Here is a 19,078-nt window from a genome sequence, read left to right as displayed (position 1 = left end):
GGGGGGGGGGGGGGGGGGGGGGGGGGGGGGGGGGGGGGGGGGGGGGGGGGGGGGGGGGGGGGGGGGGGGGGGGGGGGGGGGGGGGGGGGGGGGGGGGGGGGGGGGGGGGGGGGGGGGGGGGGGGTTCAATAGTATATTACTTTTTTTTATTTTTTTATTTTTTAATTAATTTCCGTGGGGGAAGAAAAGAAGAAATTTCCTTTTTTGGCATCAGCTTTATTTCTTTTTTTATTTATTTATTTATTCATGGAAACGATAAATAATGAAAAAGACTTGCTGGGTGTTAGTTATTATTGCAGCCAGAAAGATGATGATCATCTGGAAGCATGCTCACTTCATCAAAATTGATCCTGGCCGTTGAAGTTGTTACGTGGGGTCGAGGGGGTACAGGATAAGGGGAAGCCTGAAGCAGAAACTCCCAATGCTTGGATTAAAATATTGTTATCATATCTTATCTTTGCCCGCAAGGAGATATTAAAATTCTTTTTTCTTTTTTTAATTTTTTTAATCAAAATCTTGCACCACATCGATCCAAGGGTATTGAGATGAAATGGCCCACCAAATTAACGATTACCATCTCTCCACCGTTTTGTACATACTTTTCAACGCAAAACTTCTTAAATTATTAATTAAAAATAAAACGGTATTGTATGAAAAAGAGTCAAAATAATTTGTGAAATGAAAGAAAATAAATATTCCGAATAGGTAAAACAAACGGTAAAAACTGTTTTTTTTTTTAACGTGACACGTGGCAATAAATGATTGGGAACATGGCTGGACGGCAAAAGCTGGTGCAGTCCTAGTAGCACCCAAGATTTACTCTTTGTTGGGGCAGTCCAAAGGAGAAAAAAAGAAAAGGTTCTGTATTTATTTTATTATTGTATTATTATTTTTTGGAAGAACCGAAGAGCCCCCACGCCACATGGTAATTGTCAGAAATCTCACAGGTGGAGCAAGTTCAAAGTTTTTACACTTGGCGGTGTGGAGCCTGAGCCGTTTGATGCCCCGGCGGTGAGTACGTGGCTAGAATCAAGGGCGAACTAACTGGGAGAAGAATACTGATTTGATTCAATACGTCATCGGTTGAATTTGAAGGAAGGAAGGTGCTGCTATAGGCCGAAAATAGTCTCACACTGTTCGAGGCAGATCAGGATCAGGTTCTGAAGCCTACCTGCCTAATGTGGAGGTGGAAGTCCTCTATATTTTTTTAGTATGATATTGTTTTTGGGAGGAAGTGATACTAATCCTGAGTTTATAAATAAGAAATAATCTCTATTCATAAAGTTTTTGGAGAAATAAAAAAAGTCATAAAAATTTATGTTCAAAATAGACAAATATCTTACCATTATGGAGAGCCGTGGTTTCTAACATAAAGCTGTGTCCTTTAACTTAGCAATGTCTATAGAATCCTGAAATGTCAAAAAAAGAAATTGTGAGTCTCGAAAGGTGTAGTCAAAAGTGATTAAGTGTCAAACAAATGATATACTTTATTCTAGAGCTCTAGAGAAGGAGTCGAGTTTCAATTAAAGAGAGACTGTCTGAAGACTCCATAGACCTCAGAGGAGGCTCTATGGTACACTTTGTTCGAGGAAAGGATTGTTGAGAGTCTCACATTAGCTAATTAAGAAAGTGATCATAGGTTTATAAGTAAGAAATACATCTTCATTGGTATGAGGCCTTTTGGAGAAACCAAAAGCAAAGTCACGAGATCTTATGTTCAAAGTTGACGACACCATACCATTGTAAAGTGATCGTGATTCCTAACACTCCGAACGAACTCTTTAAAATAAACCTGAAAAAGATCAAAATTTGAGAAGGAATGGTGGTGGGAAGAGTTGTTGGTTTTCCTAGTACTTGAGATGGAAAAGGCCAACACGTACCAGAAGCAAATATGGAGGAGGCCATTTTCAGCAGACAAGGGAAAGAATGGAAGCTTGGGGTCAGTTCATTGATAGGAAAAAACATGCATTATTATCGCCAAGTTTAAATTTTGAAACAAGAAAAGGGCGCTAGTGTTGCAGCCGCCAAGAATTACTCTGTAGGAGATGGTACATAAGTATCCTCCTGTCTTTTAATCTGGCACAATCATTTAACATTAACTCACTCAAAAGCTACAGAATTCTCTGGCACCAACATTTTGATTTGGTGCCCAGATCAAGGAAATCAATCACTCTGTATGTCACAAACAGAGGAGGATAATAAATTATAATATCATTTGTAAAGGTGTGTGGAGCACATACATAAAATGTGAATAAAGAGATATGTTCCGCAGCAGAAGATGTTCTTTTAGATAAAAAAAGAATCCAATGGTAGAGAGAGAGAAAGAGAAACCGAACCTTTGTTACTGAGTTTCTTTCCGCTGCTTACACCACCTTATCTTTTCTTCCCCACTCAGCACATTAATAGTTCTTGTTAATAAGATATGATATGTTAAAATAATAGAACTGAACAGAACAGAACAGACCCACAAAATTATAACAAAGAGACAAAGAGTGGAGATGGTCCCCCTGAGATCTCAACTTCAACTCTCTTTTCTTTACATTATAATCATCATCGCATTCAACTTTGGACGGGTTGGGGTTATTTTGCACGAATCATTCCATCAAAGGGCATCTCTTCTTCCACTTGTTTTGTTTCGGCTATCAACCACTTTCAATACAACACCTCACTCTTCAACAATTTTTTCCCTAGTGGGAAATTATTTTTGGCAGTTCATTCATGTAAAAAGCCCGCCCCAAAAAAACACAACATGTCTACCTCATGCAACCGGAATCAAACACCCACATGATCAAAAATATTCTTACAAGCTTAAGGTACTTCCAGAAGTAACACCATGTACGCATCTTATTCCAGGAAAAAGGGTTCTAGAACTTACATTAATCGTGGATGTCTTTCTAACAATTCCACCGAAGACTCTTCGACTCGATTATACAATTTCTAGAACACCAAATGGATCAAAACAAAATTTAGGGGGTTGTGTAAAAATTATAGCAATATACAGATAAAATAATAAAAAAGCTGGTCACTAATTCAGTAACCAAAAGCTAACAGCATTAGCTAGGGCAACTAATATGGAGAAAATTATAGCAATATAGCAAATTCATAAAAGACATTGAAACCATATCATGCATAAAAACCTATATAGAAATAAAATGTTAGGAATCACAACTCTTCACAATTCACAATTCACAATGGTATAATATTATCCACTTTAAGCATAAGCTCTCATGGCTTTGCTTTTGACTTCCCCAAAAAGCCTCATACCAATTGAGATGTATTCCTTACTTATAAACTCAAGATCATTCCCTAAATTAGTCAACGTGGGACTCCCTCCCAAAACTCCTCAACATAAAACACATTGAAAGAAAACATAAAGAGGCTTTTTAGCAATGCTAGACACAAATATTATCAACTTGGAAGCTAATGCCTAGTTCTTAAGCGGTCAAGACACCATTAAAAATACCGTAAGTACAAGTAAAAATGTGCACCGAACTAATGGCAACTTGAAATTCCTCAACATTTTATTGCATAATTATATCATTAGTCAAGCAACTACATAGTGCATGGAACAAAGAGAACAATCTAGGAACCAGAATGGACAAAACAATTTAGAGGAAAACTTGATAAAAATACAGACCTTTGATTAGACAATGAGCCGAGAATATGCAATCCGTAGGCACTGCCGGATGGGCATTTAGCATTAAGTGCAGCAGTGTAGAACTTCTCATCTCTACACCACCATAGAAGACACGTTCACCAGGATCCAAAGCAATTGCATCAATGATTGAAGGAAATATGATATTTCTTAATAATTTCCCATTAGATAAGCTCCACACCTACAAGAGCCAAGTTAACATATAGCATATGAAACACCGGAAGACAATTTGATACGATAGAAGTTAGGATAGGAAAATACTCATTACTCATTGGTGATAAGTAACAATTCAACCAAAAGAATATTGCACCATTTATTTATAGAAAGAAAAACATTACGTTGATATGATGAAATTACAAAGAAGGGGAAGCCCAATCAGTCATGAGATTAGTTAAGCTGTAATTACAAAAAGGAGGACTCGATTTACACCAATTAAGAGACAAGATGTAACAGCTCAAGGGGGGATTGTAAGATCCCACATTGGATAGAGAGGAGGAGGAAACCTCTCCCTAGTAAACGCGTTTTAAAACCTTGAGGGGAAACTCGAAAGGAAAAGTCCAAAGAAGACAATATCTGCTAGTAGTGGGCTTGGGCTGTTACAAATAGTATTAGAGCCAATTACCGGGTGGTGTGCCAGCGAGGACGCTAGGCCCCCAAGGGGGGTGGATTGTGAGATCTCACATTGGTTGGAGAGGAAAACGAAGTGTTCTTTATAAGGTGTGGAAACCTCTCCTTAGTATACGCGTTTTAAAACCGTGAGGATGACGGCGATACGTAACAGGCTGAAGCGGACAATATCTGCTAGCAGTGGGCTTGTGCATAAATGAATAATTATGTGGAAAACTTGTGTGTTTTTTGTTTCTATTTTTTTTTTAAAAAAAAAAAAAAAAACTTATGTGTGCCTATTTGGATAATTATGTCACTACATGTTTAATTTATGATACATCCACATCACTATTAAAAACACTAAATTCCTGGAAGGGAATGTACACAAGCCTAAAACGCCAAGCTGCAGTAATCGCAAGAAAAGGCGATTCACCAAGTTAATACAATTAGGCAGATAAGTTCAAATACTTAACTAGCAAACAGAAATAAGTTTAAAGCCAAAGATTGTAAAACTAATTACCTCACCAAACCGCATGGCCACATTATCACAAGATTATATTATCAACATAGAAATTATATACATTAGAGTGCCAAACCTTACAAGTACGATCCACAGAGGAAGAGATTATAATAGCATTGGATCCTCCATAGTCAACAACAATATTAGTAACAGGTAGATTATGCCCAGTGAAGTTATGTTCATAAAATGTTTCTCTTCCCTTCGTCATCCATCATCAAATACCCTGGTATAACAAGCATGTTTGTAAGAAGAATTTCTACCAGTGACAATAAACGACTTTCCGGCTGCACAGAGAAAAATTAATTAAGCACACTATTCAGGAACACATGATAGACTCCGCTACATTTCCAATAAATAGTACCTTACACTAAGACCAGTAGAGAACGGAGCCAGCGGTGGAAGCAGGATCGCGGAGCAGAGAGCATGCGAGAAACCTTTCACCAACACAAACAAGACCATGTGCAGGAGAAGCACAAGACTTGTAACGTAGTTGCTCCGCACCCGTGTGAAGGTCCCAGCAACCAATCCCCAAATCAATGGAGGACGACGCGACCAGTAGCACCATTCTGACTCGAGAGCTTGAGAGAGTTTCAGTTTCAATTTCCCTCGAAAATTTGTGGCAGTGAACAAACACCGCGGTTGATGAAACATGACGCTGCAGCGACATTGGCGCCAATTTCAGGGCTTACTTCGTCAAATTGGGCGAATTGGGCCAAATATACGTCAATGGTCCATTGGTATTAAGCCCAAAGAAGAAAAGTTATAATGCCTGGGCCGAGCTCAAGTTTTTGGGTGACAGCCCATTTCAAGATAAAATGAGATTTCACACACTATTCGTTGTCCTCTCCAACGAGATCCAATTCCCTTTGACCGAGCGTCCTTACTCTTACTCTTACTCACACACACAGTTTGACGACTGATTTTGATACCATATGTAACAGCAAGCTTACTGCTATTGTCCCGTTTCATATTATCGTCAGTCTCACAATTTTGAAACATGTGTACTAGTCAGAGATTTCCAAATCCCCATAACGTGGGATTTCACAATCTACTCTTTTGGAATCCAACGTCCTCGCTCGCACAACTTACAGATTGTGATCCCACGTTGACTAGAGGGAGAGGAACGAGTGTATCCTTGTAAGAGTGCATAAACATTTGTGAGTAAACCCATTTTAAAAATGGTGAGGCATTCCGCCATGGGCATGGAGGAACGGGTTGAAGGCGACTGTTTGGCGACCAAAAACCTAGAATCCTCTGTCTCCCAAAGCCCGCCTGGATGGTTTCAGGGTTCACGTGCGAGGCCCCCCAAGAGAGAAAAGACAACGGCTTCATGAGGAGCCTTAACAAAGGTATGATCATAAGAAGGGGTTTATGGTGTGTCTTTTCTGATTAAGTATCAAAGTGACTGCAATTATTAAATTTCCCTTCTCCTTCCTGTCAGCACACCTTATTTATTTACTACTTTACTGTCTTTCTCATCTCCTCTACTGATGCAAATATTTCCAAATAATATTCTGCCCTTCTCTCTGTGTACCACTGAAATCAAAACCAAAAAGCTTTCCATTTAAGACATCTTTTCGTACGCCCCCCTCCTCATAACTCACTTCTTCACGCATCTCTATCCCTCAAACCCATTAACGCACACAAGCAATGGAATAAGAAACAGATATCATCGACAGTCGAAGTTTGCACTCCTTTCTAACCAACTTGAGATCTCACAATCCATTCTTTTAGAGTCTAAAGTTTGTATATGTCTGATGTAATCTCTGCAAGCACAAGAAGAAGGAGAAAGAGAGATGATTGGGGGAGTGCAGTGCAGGAATAATGGGTATGGGAAAAGAGACAGCAATAGCGTGACTGAGGGTTATATACATACAAACTTACACATATTCTAATTCAGTTATGATGAATGCAGCACTGGAAAATGAACCCCTCTGGGATTTGTAAGAGAGAGTAACAAAATTTCCCATAAAAAAAAATGAAAAGAAAACAAGAAAAATAACCCCTTTTTTTCGCTGTAAATGGAAGGAATTGGAGGAATAGGGGAGGAAAGTAGAACTAACAAGCGGAAGGGGGCATGAGATTCAGCCCTAAATCATCTTTCTCCAACACAAATCGAGCCTTGTTGTTGTTCTCTTTCCCAATATTATTAGAAGCATACTCCGGATGCAGCCGTTTCTTCGAATGAATCGCCACTCCAAAAAGCTTCGTTTTTTGTTGTTCTTCTACAATCCTCACGAAGCTTTTGTTGTTGTTATTATTATTATTTGGAGTTGCAGTCACCAAATGGGTCTGACCCGAAACTTGTTTCGCATTTGTCGGATTATTGTACCCGACAAGATGGTGGTTCGGCTGCCGTTGCACCACTGGAAAGGTTGAGTATTGATATGAATTACTTGGGGCGACGGGCTTCACGTGGTTTTGAACGAAATAGATGATGTCGTTGTAGAGTTTTTTCATGTGGGCTAATTCCGACATCAGCATGTTATTGCTTCGCCGAAGCCGCTCGTTGTCCTCCGACAGGGCGGAGACAGAGTTGTTGTTGTTGTTAGTGCCAGAGGAGGAGAGCGGCGGCGAGTCGCACCAATTATTTTGGTCGTCAGAGTCGGAGGGCGAGATGCTGGGTCGGGCATGGAAGTGGTAAAACCCTGGATTGTTGAGAGCAAGTGGAGAAAGAGATTGTTGGTGTTGTGGCTGAGCGGTTTTCCGTCTATGGATTTCACATAACAAATGTTTATCTCCTTTTCTGAAGAAGTCGTTCGCAAATTCCCATCTGTCCGGCACAATTTTTCTGAACCCCTAAAAGCAGAACAAGAAAAATAAGCTGATTGAAAGAAACAGAGAGAATGTTTGAATTCTTGATTGATGATATTCTTACATAGGTGTTGAGCTGGCGGACAAAGCTAGAGAAATTGTTGTGCTTGAAATAATTAGGAAGGAGATCTCTAGCAAATTCAGGAGGACGCCAAACAACGAACGTGGTATCATCTTCGCCCCATGAGACAATATGGTCAGTGGAGGGATCGTCGACGAGCTGGTATGTTTTAGTGAGAAAGGGAGCTGGGATTGGCTTATGGGACTCCAAGGACACCAAAACTCCTTCGCAATTATCAACCATTAGAGCCATTGTGTTCACAGAGAGAGAGAGAGAGAGAGAGAGAGAGAGAGAGAGAGGAAAGGTAGCGTGTCGTGTGGTGCAGTTAGTTTGTGGGTTTTATATTACGAGAGAGAGGAGAATATGTGTCTGTGTGTATAGGAGTGTGGGAAAAGGGCGTTTTCAAGACGAACCCGTGACATATCCATTCTGTTTTTTTCTTTTTAATCTCTGTACTGACTTAAAAATCAACACAAGAAGAAGAGGTGATTGTAGTGGTCAAATCTCTTCAGTTTTGTGTTTTTTACCATTTCATTTTCTAGCCCTTTTGAAGATTGGGGTGGGTTAAAAGTAAAAAGAGAAGGAATGTTTGATGAGATGAGAAAGGTGATGTATGTATGTATGTATGTATAGGAGGAGTGTTTGTTGGGTTTTGGTTCATAATCAATGCAGACAACCAAGCAAGCTAAAACCCTGTCTTTTCCTCAAACGGAGATGCATAAATGAAATGGCGAAGAGAAGGGAAGGGAAGGGAAGTTGTGAAAAGGTGATGTTTTCCCGAGGAAGAGGAGAGAGGGGTTTGTAAGTTAGCCTTTGTTGTTTCATGTATAAGAGCACCAACCGCTCTCTCTCTCTCTCTGTGTGGCAGACCAGAATATAAGGTAAAGCATACATCGAAGTACGTGATGGGACTTAAAGCCTGCGTTGTTCCTCATCTCATTTCTTCTTCTTCTTCTTCTTCTTCTCTGTTCTTCTATATTCCAAACTTCAATACTCTCTCTCTTTCTACCACTACATTACAAGTTACAACGGAGCTTTATCATAATGGCTGCTGCTGTGGCTGTTCTGCTGCTGCATTACCCTTTCAGCCTCCGAGTTTGGCTCTATTCCATCGCCTAGCTAACTCACTTTCTTTCTCTTTAATGACATGTCCAGGTGATTGAATTATTGGCCTCAAAAGTTGCCATAAATACAACTCTTTCTCTTTACTTTTCCCTGTCTTTTGTTTTTTACAGCTTTCATTTTCTTTGTAGTCTCCCAAGAAATAAGAATCTCTCTCCCTCTCTCTCTCTCTCTCTCTCTCTCCATTATAAGTAACAATCATCTCTCCTTTTCTCTTTATACTTTGAATTTTGTAGCACATATGATGATGATGGATTGAATTTCCAAAAAGGATATACACATACTCATTCAATATTGCATCAAAACCCTTTTGCAATGAGTGGGTTTAAGTCATAATATCATGTACACATTTTGGTTTAAGGATCCCATATGCAATAAGTTTATAGTTTTAATATTGATGAAAGGGCAAACATTCTCCATTGATTATCGTAAAGCAGCTGTTTGGCGTTGGGTTTGGGCGTCTCGTTGTGTTGGTAATACTCCATATTTATGTGTTCCACTGTGTCACTGATATCTCCGGAGTGCGTGCAGAGCGGCTGACACGGACAAAGCCAACACCTGTTCCTAACAATTATAATATATAAGAACAGGGCTATATGAAAGGAGGTGTTTTGTAAAGAGGTATGCTCGTGATTCTTGTTGTTTTGTTGGTTTCTTCCTATTTTATATCAAGGAGCAGAGAAAGAAAGATCGGAATCAAGCATGGAAGATGATGAAGATCATATGATGGGTATGTAACAGAAACACACTATCATTGTTGTTTCAATCATATTCTTTATTCAGTATTTTACTATAGTGTACTTATTATAATATATGTTACAGTTTGGAGCAGAGACAGCCTATAGCCCAGAGGGAATACGGGTAAAAATTTAAAATTTTGAATTCCCCAACCAATTGAAATTTTATTTATTTATTACCCAATTTTGTCTCATTTTCCCCACCACACACATTTATGCTCTAAATCCCCTATCCCTATCCCTATCTCTATCCCTATTCCTTCGATATTATATCTTACAATAATGAACCCATTTGATTTTCCATGCAAAAGCTAGATTCCCCTTAAAAAGATAAAATAAAAAAGCAGCTTCCTCCAATTCCAAGACTCATTTCAAATCTAGACCTCTAAATTGTCCTTTCGAAGAACATCGAAAAAAGTCCATGAACAACATGGAATATGCACATTTCAACCTTTTGAATCTGATTCACACTCATTTGTCGGATCACAAGACCCGGATCAACCCGATTTCCATATTTGTTTTCACTGGATTTGGAGTAGTGGTTCATGCAGATTTAATGCCCGCAAAGCTAGGACGCCGGAGACATAAGCTCAAGCCACGGATGGCAGAGACATGGGTGACTTCCAGTCTCCAAGAACTTGTTTGATTGCTTTTTTATTGAATGTTGGAAGGTCCTTGTTTGTGGGCTTCAATTGAATAGTGTTGTTGCAGTACAGTAGAAGTACTGGTACTGGGTTATGATATAAACACTCACTTAGGGTTGTTTGGAAAGGCAGGGGAATCAAACCTCAAAGAAGAAGCCAAAACAACAAGGTTGTTGTTTAGTTGCTTCTGTCTTTGCGTTGGCAACCTGTTTTGTCTGACTCACTCAGCATCACAGTGTGGAAATAAGCTGCATGCTGCCTCACTTATGCTGCAAATCCCATCTTATCTTTTCCCTCTCTCAATCAACTTGTATGTTTTTTTACTGACACCCTCATGTGCTAACTTTCTTTTTTTTGCCTATATATGATTACACAACTCACCAATGCCTCTAACCTAATCATCTCACGCCTCAAGTCTCAGTAACCGTTCAAATCTACTGCTAGCAAATATTGTATCGTCATCAGGTTGCTACGAAGAGGTTTCTATATCCCCTCTTCAATCGATGTGGGGTCTCACAATCCACCTCCCTTGGGAGTCAGCGTTCTCACTAGCACACTGCCTGATATCTAGCTTTGATGCCATTTGTGATAACCCAAGCCCATTGCTAGCAGATATTATCCATTTTTGCCCATTATGTATCGCTGTCAGCTCCATAGTTTTAAAACATGTCTACTAGAAAGAGGCTGAGATCTTACCATATCTGCTAGCTATGAGCTTCGACTGTACATTGTTCGAGAGTTAGTCACCAAATAATGCGAAGTATTGGTTAGAATAGAGCTAAACCCCTCTCCATGGTAGAGGCGCGTTTTAGCATGAGATGATGATCTTGGAAGGATTCGTTTTCCGTGCAAACGTTGAAATCCCCCCTTGAAAAAAGAGACGTTTTAGAAAAAGAAAAGAAGGCGGCTTCACCAACTCCAAGGCTATCATGCTTGTTTCACTGATATCTAAAGTGGCAAAAGGAGTTTCCTGTTACCATAAATGCAAGCTAAAGACTAAAAATATCTATTTGGGGACTTCTACACTTTAAAACAGAGTGATTTTTAACCCACTTTGTTGTGGTCGTTAAAAGCATACCACTACAAGTTGTATCATCTTTTTCTTCCATTATCCCCTCGCTTTTTTTAAAGACATAAAGCTCAATTGCCACTTGATTCACACACGACAATATTTGTAACACTACACTTTCATCACTCAGTTAACTTAAGCTGCTGAATCCAAGTGATCTCGTGGGATGACCGACCCCCCTATCATTTTCCCTCAACCTAACTAACGGTAATACTGATGAATACAGTGATTTACGGTAGCAACATGCATCTTGGTGGGGAAGTTTAGATGGGACTAATGATGCTAACCCAGTAAAGGAATTCTACTTCAAAACCCAAGATCTTTGGTGGGTAAATGGTGATTTTTTGGTTTGTTTCTCTGTTTTATAACTCGTGGGATATCATGGGACATTCAAGAATAGGTGGAGGATAGAACAAAGAAGATAGGGTTTTGAAAAAGGAGCTTTGAACCTGTGTAAAAGAATGTATTGGTTTAAAATAAAGAAGAAAGAAGTGGCGAATGAGAAGGCAAAGCAAAGTAGATACACAGTGGAAGAAGGGGAAGTCCCAGCAGAAACCCCACAAAAAGAAGAGAGCTTTACAGGAAGGAATAAGAGAGGGGGGGTTGGATCGAAGGCAGGGGGATTGATATGCAAAAAGCTTCCACTTTGCTGCCCTCTTCCTTAAAAGGCCAGAGATTTGAGATACCTTATTGAAAAAAGAAGGGGAGCTGGGTAGGTTAAAATTCGGGCCGATGGAAGCCGTCGACAAGATGGGCCTAGCTTGCTTTCCCTTCCGGCATTAGCACAGCAGGCCTTTATTTTGGGCCTAGCATTCACTTGGACGCAGATAGGATCAGAACACAATTTCTCTGAGTTGAAGGCGTGCCCACCCAATTTGACGAAACATTGAGAAATTTTACAGCAGTCGCGTGTTGGTCTTGTCCAGCCTATCTACTTCCATCTCCTCCTCCGTTGCTGTGTCTGGGAATTCATCGCTCCATGGCTCTGCCTCAGAATCACTACCAGCAGCACTATCAATCCCAACAGCAACACCAATCGATATCTTTTCGGTAATTCTTGTTCCTCACAATGTAAAACCAGAGATTTTGTTTTATTTGAAACCCTAGCCACACACCGTTTCGATTCTTTTGATTTTGCATTTCCTTTCTAACTGCAGAAACTTGTACACCGCCGATGGTCATGTTTCTCAACCCATCTCCTATTTCAATCCCTTCAATTTGCAGGAGCATTCCCAGCATCCTCCTTACGTTCCTCCATGTAAATTTTCTTTTACTTTCTTCGTTTCTTTTCTTTTATTCCGTGTCTTTCTTAATCTCTGTCACCTCTTAGTTTTGCTGCAAATTTGGGGTTTCCCCAGTTTCAAAGCAGTAATCTTTATTTATGGTTTGTTGTTATAACATTTCAAGAAAAACGCTATCTGCCCAAAATGTTGATTATTTTGTTCATGTTGTGGAAAGTCTTAAGAGTTACTAATTCAATGTTGGTCTAAAATAAGCACGTGAAACTGGTTCAAACATCTAATGAGCTGTGTCTTAGGTGTTTTACCGCATGTATTGTGTGTTATTCTGGTTCATGTGGTCGGGTTTGCACCAGGTACAGCCCCTGGCCAGGACGCCAGTGATGGAGTAGCGGATTTTCACTGGATGCATGGCATTGAACCCAAAAAGAAAAGGTTGAAGGAGCAAGATCTTTTTGAGAACAATTCCCAAATATCATCCATTGATTTCTTGCAGCCACGCCCAGTTTCCACGGGACTGGGTTTATCGCTTGACAACACCCGCATGGCTTCTACAGGCGACTCGCCTTTGGTTTCTCTTATAGGTGATGACATTGATCTTGAACTACAGCGACAGGACGAAGATATTGAGAAATTCCTCCATGTTCAGGTCTGGATTAGCATACTCTTAAACTATTGATCCTATCACGTAGTCGCCTTTAATTATGTTCTGCAGAACATCGCAATTAGTAGCTAGTCGTTTATTAAACACATATCTTGGTAATCTTCATGCTGTTCTGATGAAAGAAAACATCATGCAATTGGCCTATGGTGAAGTCTGGTCTATGTATGGGCGTGCTTTACTCTGGTTATGTTTTCCTTTTGAACTTATGCAGAATGTTGGTTCCTCCCGATTTCGAGCTTGGTTTTCTATCTACTAATGACATTGGATAACTTGTTAAATAGACAGTCTTTATAGTTGATTCACTTATGAAACTTTAGGGGTATGATTTATTTTTCCTTCAAATAGACAGCCTTTATAGTTTGAGCCTTCCACTTGGTAGACATGGGAGTTTATAACTTGCTGTTCTGACCATATTGGACCGATCTTTCGTGGTTGTCTTATCAGGGTTTTATTTGTTCTTTTTGAATTTGGGTCTAAATTATCAGGGAGTTTACACTATTTGAGATGTTCCTTGCATCAAGAATGGCTTCATAGCTGTTTCAATTATGTATCGGTCCTGAATTTTAACCAATACCTGCATGTTCTAAGCTTCTTTCTATTGATAGGGTGAAAGGCTACGACATACCATATTAGAGAAGATCCAAGCAAATCAACTCCAAACTCTCTCGACTGTGGAAGAAAGAATTATTAAGAAACTACGAGAAAAAGAGGCCGAGGTGGAGTGTATTAACAAGAAGAACATCGAACTCGAACAGCGGATGGAGCAGCTGTCAATGGAAGCTGGTGCTTGGCAGCAGCGGGCTAGGTATAACGAGAACATGATCACAGCTCTCAAGTTCAATCTTCAGCAGGTGTATGCTCAAAGCAGGGATAGCAAGGAAGGATGCGGGGATAGCGAGGTGGAAGACACTGCATCGTGCTGCAATGGTCGGTCGCTTGATTTTCAACTGCTTCGCGGCAATAGCAATGATATAAAGGATTTGATGTACTGCAAAGCTTGCAGGGTTAATGAAGTGTGCATGCTTTTGTTGCCCTGTAAGCATCTCTGCCTGTGCAAGGACTGCGAAAGTAGGCTTAGCTTTTGCCCTCTCTGTCAATCCTCTAAATTCATAGGTATGGAAGTTTATATGTAAAAGGTATACTTTGCACGACCCAAACATACGCTTAACTCATATATACACTTACTCTTTGGTGATTATGTATTTTTGTGATTATTACTAAATTAGATGGTTTTCATTTCATTTTATTTCGAGTTACGCAATTAGTTCTACGCAGTCGACAGCCTAAGCTTACTCCTAGCATATATTATTCTTTTTGGGCTTTCCTTTTGAGCTTTCCATCAAGATTTTTAAAATGCGTCGGCTTGGGAAGGTTTCACTCTCTTACAAGAAATGTTTTGTTTCTTTCTCCAAGGCTCCAATCGATGGGAGGTCTCACAATTTACCCTCCTTTTGAGTCTAGTGTTCTTGTTGATACTCGTTTATCTCAACTGATGTGGGATCTCCCAATTTATCCCATTCGAGGTCCAGCATTCTTGTTGGTACTCATTTCTCTCAACCGATGTGAGATCTCACAATCTACTCTTCAGCCTACTATATACTTTTTTGGGGATGAAAATAACAATTCCAAGAGAAATAATTGTTCTCCAAGTTGAAAAAAGAAACCGAAATATGTTTTTTTGGGATGAAGAAAAAATTTTGCCCATTTTGAATTGGTATTTGAAAGATAAAAGAAAATATGGAGCAGTGCAAGAACATGAGATTTTATATGTTAAGAGAGTTTAACATAAATATAAAACACCTTCCAATCAGGAAAAAAACGGGGTCAGAATCGATCAATTTTGAAAACTAATCATCACAAAATGAGTGGAAGACATTTACAGAAAGGCCTACAATTAGCAAATAGCAACAATTGGCAAAAATGGATTATGCAGAATTGCAATTCAATGGCTCATGCAGAATAGCATTAATTACACCAACATTCATGTCTTCTTCCAATTTGGGTGAATAAATCAACATCCCCTTGTTTATCAGAACAAAATGCCAAACATTTAGCCAATTGCAAATTTACATCCACTGAAACAAACAAAAAAACAAAAAGAAAAGCTACTCATTCCCTGAAACATGGGGAGAAGAACAAACTGAAGCAAACAGCATAAAGAAAAGCAATCTATTACCTCAACCGGTAATTTGCTCCCCTCCCTTGTGCTGTGCAATCTTGCTAACTCCAAGACAGAGTTTCTTTCGCATTTAAGAGATGGTTCAGTAACACTAGTACGCAGTGTCTCTTTCCTGAAGAATTTGTACCCCATCTGAAATCTAACGTCAGGCAGGAATAAGCCTGAGAATTAACACTCATCCACTGATATCTTCCGGATCCATCTGATCATCAAGATCGTTTATTTCTAGAAAATCTCCGTCCAGAATAGAGATTGAACCAGTAGGGGTTACAGGCGAGGGAGCCATCTGCACACACAAATTACAGAATGTAATGCCAGAAAATGAAGCATTTGGAACCAAATGAAATAGAATAAGAGCTAATACAAATTAATCTTACCATCCCGCAAGGGTAAGCTTCTGATGGGACTTGCAAAGTGGTAACAGGATCTGTAACGAGCACACAATTTGGCTTCTCCGCACAACCCATTTCATGTCCTGCGATGCCATTGGTTACTGGAATTCCATCTTGCTGATTGCCATTATGGCATACTGCTGAGACACTTCCGTCACCATAAGCACTTAAGCCATTACCCGAAATGCCATGTCCCCAACCTCTTACAAATACCCGATGCAGTACAAAAGAAGCCTGTGGATCAAAGCCACAATTACCCCGATAACATACGAAACTCAGTAAATTCAATTTATTGCTGAAATCAAATAGTAGGTAAAGTGGAAGCTGACGCTGAGACAGAAGATGAATTTGAGTGACAGAAGTACCTTAAAATGATCGCCTAGGGCATACTCGTACATGATCCAATTAGTCTTCACAGCGTTCTCGATCGAATTCCCCCAATAGAACACAAAACTGGTCTTCATCCCGAGAACAACTCCTCGATGGATAATCACCTCTCTCGCTCTCCTTTTTCTTCTCCAATACCCGCTCTTCATTCTTATCCGTCCTCTTTCCTCACTAAAAACACTTACTGAGTAGTAGTACCAGTGCTTCTTTCTTCCCCTGGAACCGTAAGAAAAACACGCGGACTCCGGCAAATCGAAAGGATCGTAATCGAAGGGGTCGAGGTCTTTGATTAAGTTATAGCCGGGGGAAACGCCATTGGCGAGCGAATTGGGGGAAATGGATGCGGTGGTCTTGTTGGGGAGGTAGAAACAGAGGATCTGCTCATCGGAGGGGGAAAAACAACAACCGGGAGGTAGACAGGAGGAGGAAGAAGCCGGTTGGAAAGGCTGAAGAACTTCCATAAATATGCCTTCGCGGCAGCGTAAAACAAGGCGTTTTTCTTTTGGTTCGTATTTGTAATGTGCGCCCAAACCGGAAACTTGTAGCTGAAGGCTTTCTTACATGCCTGCGTCTGGCGACGCAAGGTTGGGTGATCTTATATTCATCGTCGGTTTTTTTTGGGCCGTTGGATCCGTGATCGCAAATATCCATCTCCAATTTAACACCACGTGTCGTAATTCAACCGTGGCGATCGAATGCCTAAGCTGCCTTAATTTGTCTCCTTCTGTAAGCTGAATCTGATTGGTTAGTGACGGCTGTGTACAAAGACTTTCTGGCACTCCATCTGGAATTCGAGATGTGGTTTGCTTTCAAAATGGTAAAATTGTAAATTCCCTCCCTGGTATTTCATTGTTACAAAAATTAATTTTATTTTGTGGAATGAAAATTAATATTTACAATTTTTTAATTGAAAATTAATATAATAAAAAATATATATATATAGAAATTTCTAAGGTCGTCAAGTGAAACCATGAAAGACAGCAATACGAGGAGACAGCTGCTGCTGCACAGCTAACAAAAGGAATCATATTGAAAACACCATTTTTCTTTTTTAAATATCCAAAAAGTTTTATCTTTGTGGTGGTTGGAACGGATAACTTCATCCATGGAGTAGGCAGAAAAAAAAAAAAAAAAAATCGTTTTTGATTAGGATCTTTGAATTTGGTGCATTGACTTGGTCTAAAAGCCAAATTCATATGGTCTAAGTTTTGACTTCAAATTAAATTAAATGGCTTAATGTCTAAGAAAAAAAGGCAATTCAAAGTCTTTATCTTTTTCATTGCTCAAGTTTGATTTGAGTTTCAGTGATTAATCAAATTAAAATAAAAAAGTTTAAGATCATATGATATCCACCTACTTCTTATGCTTTGAATTTTTTTAATTAAGCAAGAATGCGAGATTTTACCTGTTGGGAGTCCAATGATTCAAGAACGTTAAAAATGGAGTCTTTATTTGGGCTCGTGGGAGACTAAAACCCACAAAAACTAACCAATTTCTTACATTTGGGTTCTAGTGAGTTAAAGTAGTGCAGGCATTCATGAATTCCTCATCGGCTTCAAGAGCACTCATGAAATCGGGTGGAAGGCACAGCTCCAGATCTATGCTTCCGCCTCCTTCAGATCCTGGGTAGCAAGATACTTTCCCGTCGAATTTATGCGCATACCCACTTCGGAGAGCCAAAGCCTTCCCCATTCCGAACACGTTCCCGTACTTGTTGAATCTAGGGGAGCTTCCCATCATCACGCTCAATGGATCAAATAATTGGGCGATTTGATACACGAACGGGGATTCCAGCCACTTGTTCACGTGATTTCGCACCTTCTCGTCGTCGTGGCTCACTACAGCCTCGTGCAATTTCCACGCCGCCCATCCGAGATTGTTTTCCAGGAGCTCCTTTACTGTCGCAACCGCTCTTACGGCTTGAATCGAATTCCCGAAGTAATTTTCGGGTAAGGGTGGATTTAGCCTCGATCTGTTGTTTGTTGCCAATCTGCACCCGGTGGTTTGATCCGGGGATAGGCCACGGGCTCGTGTTATGCTTCGCCAGACGAGTGCGGATAGGGATTGGAAGGAGGAGATTTTGTTGGTTTTGTGCTCTGTGTTTGCTCTGGCTTTGAGAATGGCCAAGGATTCAGGGGAAATATGGAATATTCTTTCCCTGAGTTGGGGTGCTTCGAATCTGCTGATAAATTGATCGGGCTCGGTGAATGGGAGCTTTAGAATTGGACCGTGGGTCTCGGGGAACCAACGCGGGAGGATCGGTGGGCGTGAAATTGAAAAATTGCCATCATCGGCTTGAAATATCTCAGACCACATGTTGAAGAAATGCCAATAAGAAGATCCGTCGACGATGCTGTGGTTAATGGAACACCCGATGAAGACGCCGTCCAGTAATTCCGTGACCTGGATAGACAGCAACGGCCGGGAGTGGCCCTCGTAGTTGACTGCTCTGTCGTGGTCAAAGAAAGATTGGACAATTAACGGCACGTTGGTTGGGGAAAGAATATCGGAAATGGTCATGTCGAGACGAGCGTGAATGAATCTGGCACCGGGGCTGTTGTTGCAGTCCACATAAACGAGGGAAGAACCTTCGTCTTCGTATCGGATTGTTGCGAGTCGTCCGGCGAGTGGGTAGAAATGAACGAGGGCAATTGACAGGGAATGTTTGAGCTTTTTCAACAGATCGTTGATGAAACGGCCGCCATCGTCGACGGCGGCGGAAGGTTTGGAGTAAAGAAGACCTTTTTGGATGTATTGGACGGAGAGCATGAGAAGATCCCATGGGCTAAGGTAATATGGCTGCTTTGATTCATCGGGAGTGGTGCGAGGTTTGATAAAGCAGTCTGAGATGAGGCGAACGGTCTGGAGAGTTGGATTCATATCCCCAAATTGTGGAAGGACCGTCATGTTCTTTCCGGGTAACAGTTCCCGTCGACCGGCGTATTTAAAAAGATGGGTTTGCGTGGGGAGCAAAAAAACACGAAGATCTC

The 19,078-nt window shown here is 40.5% G+C and overlaps 5 protein-coding genes across 7 annotated transcripts in view; 1 reads left to right on the top strand and 4 right to left on the bottom strand.

Annotated features, from left to right (window-relative positions):
• The window catches only part of LOC111443148, a 17,351-nt gene extending 8,734 nt beyond the window's left edge, over positions 1 to 8,617 (bottom strand). Inside the window, exon 1 of the mRNA XM_023080822.1 lies at positions 8,597 to 8,617. The gene's annotated coding sequence lies outside the window, so the exon portion shown is untranslated. The remainder of the gene's footprint in view (positions 1 to 8,596) is intronic.
• LOC111443150 (heat stress transcription factor B-4-like) lies at positions 6,622 to 8,138 on the bottom strand. The gene is made up of 2 exons (XM_023080826.1): positions 7,660 to 8,138; positions 6,622 to 7,580 (listed from the first exon to the last, which is right to left on the bottom strand). Exons 1-2 carry the CDS (start codon positions 7,906 to 7,908, stop codon positions 6,840 to 6,842), a joined length of 990 nt encoding a protein of 329 aa, XP_022936594.1. The 5' UTR covers positions 7,909 to 8,138; the 3' UTR covers positions 6,622 to 6,839.
• Positions 8,618 to 11,980: 3,363 nt separating the features above from the next.
• On the top strand, positions 11,981 to 14,332 carry LOC111443616 (probable BOI-related E3 ubiquitin-protein ligase 2). Of its 2 annotated transcripts, none has more exons than XM_023081518.1 (4): positions 11,981 to 12,278; positions 12,386 to 12,486; positions 12,829 to 13,115; positions 13,736 to 14,332. In XM_023081518.1, the coding sequence occupies exons 1-4, from the start codon at positions 12,208 to 12,210 to the stop codon at positions 14,261 to 14,263; spliced, it is 987 nt and encodes a 328-aa protein (XP_022937286.1). In that variant the 5' UTR covers positions 11,981 to 12,207; the 3' UTR covers positions 14,264 to 14,332. The 2 variants fall into 2 exon arrangements, with proteins under 2 accessions (XP_022937286.1, XP_022937285.1); XM_023081517.1 differs by having other exon boundaries at positions 12,004 to 12,278; positions 12,823 to 13,115.
• Positions 14,333 to 15,057: 725 nt separating this feature from the next.
• Positions 15,058 to 19,067, bottom strand: LOC111443712 (protein ENHANCED PSEUDOMONAS SUSCEPTIBILTY 1-like). 2 transcript variants are annotated; one of them, XM_023081645.1, is made up of 5 exons: positions 17,494 to 19,067; positions 16,067 to 16,926; positions 15,687 to 15,935; positions 15,307 to 15,595; positions 15,058 to 15,205 (listed from the first exon to the last, which is right to left on the bottom strand). In XM_023081645.1, the coding sequence occupies exon 1, from the start codon at positions 18,993 to 18,995 to the stop codon at positions 17,598 to 17,600; it is 1,398 nt and encodes a 465-aa protein (XP_022937413.1). In that variant the 5' UTR covers positions 18,996 to 19,067; the 3' UTR covers positions 15,058 to 15,205; positions 15,307 to 15,595; positions 15,687 to 15,935; positions 16,067 to 16,926; positions 17,494 to 17,597. The 2 variants fall into 2 exon arrangements, with proteins under 2 accessions (XP_022937413.1, XP_022937412.1); XM_023081644.1 differs by having other exon boundaries at positions 15,058 to 15,595.
• Positions 15,485 to 16,549, bottom strand: LOC111442930 (NAC domain-containing protein 96-like). Its single transcript, XM_023080489.1, has 3 exons — positions 16,067 to 16,549; positions 15,687 to 15,935; positions 15,485 to 15,595 (listed from the first exon to the last, which is right to left on the bottom strand). Exons 1-3 carry the CDS (start codon positions 16,547 to 16,549, stop codon positions 15,485 to 15,487), a joined length of 843 nt encoding a protein of 280 aa, XP_022936257.1.
• Positions 19,068 to 19,078: the final 11 nt, after the last annotated feature.

The sequence above is a fragment of the Cucurbita moschata genome, unplaced genomic scaffold (genome assembly GCF_002738365.1).
Source record: "Cucurbita moschata cultivar Rifu unplaced genomic scaffold, Cmos_1.0 Cmo_Scf00005, whole genome shotgun sequence".
In the NCBI taxonomy this organism is placed as follows: Eukaryota; Viridiplantae; Streptophyta; class Magnoliopsida; order Cucurbitales; family Cucurbitaceae; genus Cucurbita; species Cucurbita moschata.
Note: the sequence above shows the minus strand (reverse complement) of the source record. Positions and strands in the feature narration are given on the sequence as shown.